Source organism: Phaethon lepturus, unplaced genomic scaffold, assembly GCF_000687285.1.
Source record: "Phaethon lepturus isolate BGI_N335 unplaced genomic scaffold, ASM68728v1 scaffold41632, whole genome shotgun sequence".
Lineage (NCBI taxonomy): Eukaryota > Metazoa > Chordata > Aves > Phaethontiformes > Phaethontidae > Phaethon > Phaethon lepturus.
The window spans coordinates 1-9,956 of NW_010523371.1; the positions used below are offsets into that span (position 1 = coordinate 1).

The following is a 9,956-nucleotide window of genomic DNA, read 5'->3' on the forward strand; positions in this document are numbered from 1 at the left end:
GAGGCGGCTGGTGGAGCTCATCGCAGCTGGGGCAGTGTGCTGGAAGTAAGGCTTTTTTTTTGGAAAGAAAAAGCAGGTTGTTCGCCTTCGCACCCCCCGCCTCCCGTGCAAGTATATTTGGGAAGAGCGAGGGCCTCTCCTGCCCGTTTTCATTTGTTTCCAGAGCGAGTTGTGGCTGGTCAGTGGAGCTGAACAGGGGGGGGGATGAAGGAGAGCAACGTGGCATTCACGTCGTAAATTTGTGGAAGTTTTTAGTGTGTGAACAGGGGGAGGTATGAAGGAGAGCAACGTGGCATTCACGTCGTAAATTTGTGGAAGTTTTTAGTGTGAGAGTAGCGCTATGGCGCTAACCTACCCCTTTCATATATTCGGATTTGATTAGCCCTTGACGTCTGGCGAGGCTGGGGGAATAGGACAGTCCTCACAGCCTTTGTTTAATATTGTTGGTGGTAGTAGTATCTAAGATAAAAGAGGATACAGGAATATATGATGAATGCCTCCCTTATAACTATTTTTCATGGAGCATCCTTTGTAATCTGAAGGAAAATTTCTCCTCACTTTTTTTTGTTGCTTAGGCAGCATGTATACTTGCTTTCAAGTAACTTCACCTTGCTTCAGACAGTAACTTCAAGCAACTCAACATTCCATATTGTGACCAAACTATTGCAGGATATATAAATTCCCTGTAAAAGTGGTATTCTGTAGTGCAGTACTATCCACTAGAAGTGTCTTGAGTTGGATGCAGAAGCTTTTCTGTGGTGTTTTGTTTTTTGGGTTTTGGTTTTCCTAACTTTTTCTTTGACATGATTTTTCATGTAGGCTAGTTTGGAGGATTATGAAGAAACAGTAAAGAAGGCTAAAGAGGCATGGAAGGTCTGGGCTGATGTAAGTTAACAGAGACTTATCTTTTGTAACATATCTTTGGCGGGTAAAGGCCATTAAATTGCCCTGTCAGGTGCCAGTATAAAAGCATGATCAGATTGTGTATGTTGCATTAAAGCAAAACCTGTAATGAGGACTTCAAGAGCCAAACCCAGACAACTTGCACATGTTACCATTGAGGTACAAAGATGAGGACATTGACTTGTGGAAAATGTTTATTTTGAAATGTCTGGCAAATTTACCCAGCTTTGTGCCTGTAAACCGTTGCCAACAGGCCTGCTGAAGTTCAGAAACCTTCTAACAGGCAAATTATCCCAAACTCGTGTTGCTGCATGCTTTTTCCTGCGAGAACTCTGCAGAATATTTGGATACCTAACTTGTGGTGATAATCTTGTTCTCATGGGTGAGGAAGACTGCTGGTTTTGAGTGTGCTTTTTTTTTGTTCACCAGCCATCATGATTATTTCATAGAACAGCTACATTACTCCAAAATTCTAGTGTTATGTTGCTGTGTGAGACAATAGCAGTTAATTGTCAGACAATTTTTCTTTAGCAAGCTGTAGTTCTTAGTGTCCCTGTACAAGCTATGTCCAGCTAGCATCCATTATCTTGCTGGGCATGTAAGGCTTGGTTTTTATAGCTACCTGCCACTTCTTTGATACAAGCTGAAACCTGAATTTCATAAGGTGTTGGGAATTCTGTATTTTATCCAGCAAAGTAGTTGCCTTGCCTGAAGAGAACAAAGCTTAGGACAAACACAGCAGCTTCCTCAGGATATGTTAGTACATGTTCTTTTGTTACAATTTTGAATATAATGTTGATGAGTGCATGCCAGCTCCTAATGTGTTTGGAAATAATCTGAAAGCAGTCTAACAGATAACAAAGAATTAACAGGTCAAATGCTTTAAAGCCTCATCTCAAAGCGCTTTGTTTTCAGTTTACGAATTTTGGGGTTTTTTAGTGAGCTTATCTGAAAGATTTTGCCTTTAAAGAGATATGCTTGCATAGTTTATATATTCACCACTTCTGTCTTTCCAGCTGCCTGTTCATCAGCAGTTTCTCATGGTGTAAATCCCTTTTTATAAATAATAAGCCATTTGTATGGTTTATTATTGATCCTAGCTATTGATTATTATCTAACGTACTGATACCACATTACAAAAAAATCTATTAACGTTTGGTATGTGTGTTTAATTTTTCCATGATTGAAGCTTCTGTGTGTCTCAGCATCTGCTAACAAAATAAATGTCGGCGGCCATTGTCGTACTGAAACAAAAGGTTTGAAATGTGGTGTTACATACGCTTCAAAAGCTCAGAACCCAGTTAAATTTGCTTTTATAAAAGGTCATTGTTTCTTGAGGTGCAGCTGATTTTTTGGGGGCATTGTGGGTGGTATAGCTGAACAGAAGTAGCAGAATTAAAAATCTGAACATTTCTGGCAATATGCAGTGGAACTGAAGTTTTGAACAGACATAAACATGTGCAGTGTTATCAGTCTCTGTGAGGCAGGAAACAGTTTCTTGTAAAGCAGTGCGCATGATAAAATGAACAAGTAATGATGTCTTGGGAAGATGGGGGAAAAGCACAGCAGTCAGTGATTTCTTACAGCAGGGGTAAAAAACTAGCAGTATATATGCAGCCAAAGTCATAGATGTTCAATCTCAAATAGATTCTTCTGTTTTCTTTTGTTTTGACTAGATCCCTGCACCTAAGCGTGGAGAAATAGTGCGGCAGATTGGTGATGCCCTGAGGCAAAAAATCAAAGTTCTAGGAAGCTTGGTAAGGTGTTTTAAGCAGCAGCTTAACTTGGTGGGGTGGGAGTGGGAGGGTGTGTGTCAAAACTATTTTTCTTGTTTTTTAACGTGCTACTGTGCAATACTAACCTTAAGAATTGTTAGAACGCTGTTAATTCTGTTAGCTTGCCTAAAGAAATTTTAATTAAAAAAAAAAAAAGAAAGTAAGATTGCATTCTGGCATCCTGCACTGAAAGTGATAATATATAACAGGAAAAGAAAGTGTAATTCATTGTGAGCCTGTACTCTGGCTGGGAGTAGTGTTACAACTGTTGCCCTGCTGTTTTCCCACTTGCTTGTCAGGTAGGGCACTGTCTGATACTAAAAGTGTCCTGAAAAAGACCTTCCTCTAATACAGAGCTTTTAACCTTGAGCTCTTTCTGGTGATCCGCAGGACTTTGCAAACTGACATGTGGAGGTGTAAGGCTTCAGAAGGTGAGATGGTCTTAATGAGATTTTCTTGCAGTGCTGTGCAGGACATAAAGGTTGAAGGACTGCTCCTTTAAAACGCTTGCTAGTTCCTAGGGAAGAAAAGGAGGCAAGTGGGGAACTTGCCACTTTCCTTTTACAGGGCTTGCCTATATGTGCTGCTATTCAGAAACAGCTGTCAGTGAATAACTCCGTATGTAGCCAAGCCCATATTGTTAACCTTCAAAACTTTGTTCTGCTGTTTCCCTTGATGTCATCTCCTCAGCAGAGTTTCTGTGGTAGAATTAGAGTGCTAATGTACTTTTGTATTCAAAAACAGTACGGCTTCCCTGGTGGGTGTAGACAGACAGAAGTTTGCTGTGTGTTCCTTGGACAAAACTTGTTGCTTATTGCCAGAGCATTGTTCTAGTTTTCCCAAACAGATAAGGTCTCCAGCTCTTACAGGATAGGTGATGAATTTCAGGGTGAAAGCTGTGCAGTAGGTATCCAGGTTTTAGGACCTTTCCTGGCTGTAGGATATGTGAAAGGGAACAGTATGGCAACTCACCTTTTCATATGGTATTGGAAATTTCCAGCCTTGCCTCACAATGTCCTTGTCAAGTATCCAGTTGTATCTCTACTGCACTTACACAGACTCGCTGCTGTTTCTTAGTAAATATGTCTGACGCTTCTCCATTTCCTGCCACAAGCAGAGGCTATTCCTTCTGTCCTGAGATGACCACAGACATCATAGAAATCATAGAATCATAGAATAGTTTGGGTTGGAAGGGACCTTTAAAGGTCATCTAGCCAACCCCCCTGCAACGAGGAGGGACATCTTCAACTAGATTGGGTTGCTCAGAGCCCTGTCCAACCTGACCTGGAATGTGTCCAGGAATGGGGCATCTTCCATCTCTCTGGGCAGCCTGTTCCAGAATATATATCTAGAAATATATTTAGTTACCTTTATTTTAACCTTTGCATGGGGAATAAAATCTTGTGGCAATCCTTTGAACCTGATTCCTCACTTAACAGCTTTTTCAAAGTACAGTCATCAATCTAAAGCGGTAGGTGATATCTGCATGAAAGTTGCACCTAGCTGTCAGATCATGACTGTAAAATTCAGTGGGGGTAACTGGTGACTTCTCAGTTCTTAAGTTAGTGACTTTATTTTGGAGGAAAATGTCTTCAAATACCAGCTTATTGTCATTGATAATCTGTATGTTCACTGGGTACATCTAACATGCTTTTAACAGAAGGACATAGCTTAGGACTGACTTTAGTTAAAAAAAAAAAAAAATCCTAAATTACCCAGGTTACTAACATACAGAAAATGTGTAGACGTTTTCAGAGTGTCTGAAAATGGGATCTCTCAAACTCACTTTGAGATGTCTAAAATGAGTAGTTTGCTTACAGAAAATGTAAATGACTGTTTTCTTTTGCTGAAGCACAGTAATCCCTCCTTTCCAATTTATTCCATGCCTGGTCCACAATGTATGCAAACACCCTGATGAAATGCAGTGTTTCATTGATCTAAACCTATGAACGTCGTTACTGTTGGGTATTCCAGTCAGTAGATTATTTTTCATTTCCTCTGTTCATTAATTTCCTCTTCTAATTTCTGCCTGTTGTATGGGAATGTGATTCCTCTCTAGCTGTCTGTTGTGTTCTTTCTTTAAACTGTGAATAACTCTGGAAGAGGTGAATTTCTTCTACTGGAAAAAAAATGTGTGGTAGATCTTACTTGGTGTACAGATATACCTCATATTAGTGGGAGACAAACTGTATCGGGGATGCAATAGAATTTTTTAAAAAAGAATTTTGTCTTGCTCTTAATTTTTTCAGGTCTCTTTAGAAATGGGAAAGATTTTTGTTGAGGGTGTTGGGGAAGTGCAGGAGTATGTTGATGTCTGCGACTATGCTGTTGGTTTGTCCCGAATGATTGGTGGACCTATTTTGCCTTCAGAAAGTAAGTATGTTGGTTTGTGTTGGGTTTTTTTTTGTGGTTGTTGTTTGTAGTTGTCTTTACAAATGAAAGATGGAGATGTATCAAATACACAGTGTTGTACAGCAAAATCTCTGCACTGCGAGTTACTTAGGAGCATGCTGCCTAGGAATAGATGTGCTGGTAGCGCCACCTAATGAAGTCACTGGTCTGTGGCGTTCAGCAAGAGAGGCGGTAGATTTTCTCTCCGCTTTTTGAAGCGTTAGATTCTCTTTGATTTCTTGGTTAATGAAGGTGCTAGAGGAAAGTATGTAAAAAGGTCATCAGTGTACGTACAAGTGAGAGGCCTTTTTGTCAGTTATTGATTCGTAAACAATCGTCATTCTTTTAACTGAATAGTTAAAATAGTAAAACTTCATGTTGTTGTCTTACTAGTTTTTTCCACAGTCAAGCTAATATTGTTTCAGTAAACAACAGAGCACATATAGTACAGCTGTCCATAAGCTAATGCGCTGATGGACAGAGGAGTTGTTCTAGGCCCCTTGCTCACATGATTTCCTTTTTAAAAAAAAAACCACTAAATGCATACAAATTGCGTTGCCTTGTGTCTTTGCCTTCAGGACCTGGCCATGCCCTTATAGAGCAATGGAATCCTGTTGGTTTAGTAGGAATCATCACAGCCTTTAACTTCCCTGTAGCGGTTTATGGGTGGAACAGCGCAATTGCAATGATCTGTGGAAATGCTTGCCTCTGGTAAGATATAGCTCTCCAACGTGCTAATGATATTTTAAAATTAGAGATCTATTTTCTCAGGCATGAAATTGTTATTAAATGTCTTGTGTTTATGTATATTTTATTCTATCTCATGTAGGATTAATTTCTACTTATTTTTAGGCTCACTTCTAGTTAAAGAGCTTTGCTCTATTTTGTGGTAACCTCTTTTACGAAGTATTGAGATTCAAGCCTGTCCTTAGCCAAATGGCCTGTTAATAAAGAACCTCAATTGAGGTCTTGCAGCAGTGGTAGAAAACAGTTAATATTTTCAGAATTGGTACAGCTAAAGTTAAGAATCTAAGAAAGTAGGTTTACCTCCTCTCCCTGTTTCTGTGTCACTTTCATCTACTTGTTTCACTCTGGCATAACTCTTGTTCATGTGGATTTCAGTAGAAGCTCTGAATGCTCAGCTGTGGAAAGAAATGCTTGAGTGCCTGTCTTAACACACACCTGAAAACCAGCCTAACCAAAGTGTACTGTATTTGAGATACCATAAAAATTGCATATTTGAATTACTGCTTATTCTCAAAGAACTGAAAATAAAATTAAGTCTTTTTTAACATTTTTTTTTTTCTTTTTAGGAAGGGTGCTCCTACAACATCCCTCATTAGCGTCGCCGTCACAAAGTGAGTTCTGGTGTCTTTGCTTTCTGTTTTGCTTTTTAAATAACTTCTTTTCTGTTTCAGGTGGTGGTTAGCAGCCAGAAGAACTGCTTTCCCCTTGTTACCTAAGAAATAATAGTATATATGGGATGCTACTTATACTGCTGGCCAGTTTTTTTCTGGGACCAGGGCTGTGCTTCTGCTGAAGTAGGGCTAGCTATTTGGTTTGCTTCCCTGTAGAAGATGAACTTGCTCATGAAATTTGGCTTCCCTCTATCATGCGCTCATACTTCAGAATCATCCCTTTTTTTGGGAGTCTCAGCCCAACATCAACACCCAGTTTCTTGGCAAGTTCTTCTGGCTGTCTGTGTAGACCTATATCCTGAAGATGCTTTCACACAATCTTTATTAATCCAAACATAGTAACACCTTAGCATGTGTTTCCAGGGTTCGAAACTCATTCTTGATGAAAAGGAGAACTCCAAAGAATAAGTGTCATGGTGATACTTACTCTGGGTTTATTGTTACTTTGCTTACTGTACTAGCATTTTAATACTTAGCTATTGTGTGCTACAAATAACATTTCTTTTTGAATGCTAAATATAAATAAGCCCCTTTAAAATAACTAATTAGTAAGTTTTGTATCTTTAATATTAACTCTTGGGAACATGGCCTCAAACTACTTAAACTATTTTATGTAACTCCATGAAGTTATATAAACGTCTCTTTCTCATGGTGAAAGACTGCATGGCCAAGGTTTTTACAAACTGATCTAATGTTTGTCTGTGTCAGTTGTGTGGACGCATGATGAATATATTTTGAGTCATATTTCTGTGTGAGCTATAAGTGTAATACCAAAGCCCTTGATGAGAGCAGTGCGTTATGTATTGTATAAACTATATGTCAATTAACTGCAAGACTGCTGCTTGTTAAAAATCTGTAGCTTTTTCATGTGCATGGTCAGACAGTTCTAATGGTTTATTCCCTATTATACACACCAGTCAGAGATCTCTGAAATTTTTACATCTTTGATTCTAGGATAATTGCCAAAGTCTTGGAGGATAACAAAGTGCCTGGAGCAATTTGTTCTCTGGTTTGTGGTGGAGCAGACATTGGGTAGGTAACATTTCTTGTGTTTCATGAAGATGTATAGATGATAAAGAATATTTTTTGAGGTACTTCTCATAAAGTTATTCTGACTTCCAGGAGTTCCAAGTATACGCACATACCTGTTGCCATCATTTTTATCAACTGGTCTGAAACTCTGGCCTTTTTGTAAATATAATACCTATTTCTACTTGCTATTTTGAGATCAGCTGCTAACAAGTATCTGAGCAGATATTTAATAGAGACATGACTAAGTTTATATTCTACTTCTGCATATGCTTACATCCAAAGAATACGGCTAATATTAAATTCCACTCATGTTAAGAGTTTCCAATTTCTTCCTCGTTTTCCACGCTCGCATTGGACTCTGCACTTGCTCATAGATGCATACTTGTGCTTGGAAGCTGTACAAATCAAATTGTTTTGTTTGATTATTACAATATGGCAATTCCCAGTACAAATGTATATTCAGATGTATCTTTTTGAGCATTTCAAGAGAAGACAAAACAGATGGTAAGCAGTAAAAAAAGTCATAGGTATACATATTTTCTTAGGGAAAGAACATAACAACTGGAGTTAATGTCACTATGTACTTTAGACTGAATTTCAAAATCAGTACAGGTGATGCTCTTATGGTCTGAAATGGGTGAGGGAAACAGCCTTGTTCCTCTTTTCTAAGAAAAAGCTTTCCTGCCATCTGCTCAGTCACTTAATGGATGTTTTCAAAGAAGTGGCTGTGACTTTAGATCTCGCTGGTGGAAGTTGGTTTATATGGAAGATGCAAGCACCTTTTCCAGCTGTCTGCTCTTCCATTGAACATGGTGAATGTCTCCTGTTGTGCAGGACAGCAATGGCGAGAGATGAGAGAATGGACCTATTGTCCTTCACTGGCAGCACAAAAGTGGGCAAGCAGGTAGCACTCATGGTTCAGGAGAGATTTGGTGAGTGTGTGAAGTGTCCTCCATTTCTTTTCATGGTTGGGAAAGGCAGGGCAGCCCCGTAGCGTTTTAAAATAACAGCTTGTTTCACTTACCTCTTGTGTTCCTTTTTTTTTTTTTTTTTAATAACTTGGTGGAAATAGGATGTTGAGATGGCTCAGAGCTAGATACTGCATTGTTCCATTAGTTCTGTCACAACTCAGCATTGTCTCAGGGTATCCACAAATGCATGGTCCTACAGTTAGTTCTGGGAGGGGCTCCATAAGTATAATTCTATGCACATTGTCAAGATGAACGAGGGCCTATGGCCTTTTGGCAATGTGTTCATGGAAAAATGCCCCCTTAACTTTTCTTCTGTATTTCTAAGGGGTAAAAGTATTATTTTTAGGTGCTGGTTTTGTGGCAAATATTTAAAGGTGTACAGGCATGAATCTGTGCACAGCTACTAGATTCTAATTTTTTCGTTTAAAACAGAAAACCTTGTGAACAGGATTTTCTCATTTTATATCTGACATTCAGAGGAGTGTAAAAAAAATTACCAGAACAGATTGCAAAGGTTCATTCCTTTAATGAAACTTAGCACTAGTTAAGAGGTGAGCTCACTGAATGAGGTGCAGCGAATACATGCACGCATGACATAACTTGTTTTGTCTGTTCTTATTAGGTCGAAGTCTGCTGGAACTGGGAGGAAACAATGCCATTATCGGTAATATGCACTGTAGAAATTTAGTCCCATAGATGATATTTGGTAGTTAATATGCAAATGTTTGTAGCAAATTGTCCTTTTTTTTAACCACACTAGAGGTTTAAAAAGTACATAGTAGAATGTTGGGGGTTTTTTTCTGTCTTCAGTATCGTGTATGGGTAGTGTTCTAAGATAAAAAATGAAAGTTCAAGCTTTTACGTGTATTCAGCATTGAAGTGAAGAAGGCAATGGGAGCAGGAAGCTTCAGTAATGGGATGTGAATAATGCTAAATAAATTTGGTTTTTGGATAGTTCTAATCACTTGAACACCACATTTTTAGCATTTTACAATATAAGTACATATATAAAGTCTAAGACTAAAGTCCTGCCTTTCCTGAAATTGGCTTTGAATGATGGCATAAAACATTGTTTGGTTGGACTTTATCCCAAATTTAATAATAATTTTGGATAGTTAGAGAATTCTTTGGGACTGGTTAAAGTGAGTGATATTTTGGTGATCCTTTGAGGCTTATACATACTAGCTTTGCTTTAAACATCCCAAGGTCTTCTAGAAGATGAATTTGTTCAGCTCGTTTATATTTTAAATTATTGTGTACCGGTATGCCTTAGCTACTTTTTCTGCATGCAATCTGGATACACTTTACTATTGTTTCTTTATGCAGCTACATGTCTTCTCAGTGAGAGAAGGACAAGGTGACAAAATGGCAAGAAACTGCTTGTAGTTTCTTGAATTAAAACAACGCTGATGTTCTTTGCAAGCTTTATTGCAGAAGGTATTATATATATACGCAGATATTATATA

General features: G+C 38.5%; 1 protein-coding gene across 1 annotated transcript; it reads left to right on the forward strand.

Annotated features, from left to right (window-relative positions):
• Positions 1-819: 819 nt before the first annotated feature.
• On the forward strand, positions 820-9,154 carry LOC104616937 (alpha-aminoadipic semialdehyde dehydrogenase; the record flags this gene model as incomplete). Its single annotated transcript, XM_010282107.1, has 8 exons — positions 820-885; positions 2,580-2,660; positions 4,928-5,051; positions 5,648-5,780; positions 6,383-6,427; positions 7,442-7,519; positions 8,354-8,451; positions 9,113-9,154. Coding segments are annotated over 8 exons (667 nt in total), but the record flags the coding sequence as incomplete, so codon positions are not given.
• Positions 9,155-9,956: the final 802 nt, after the last annotated feature.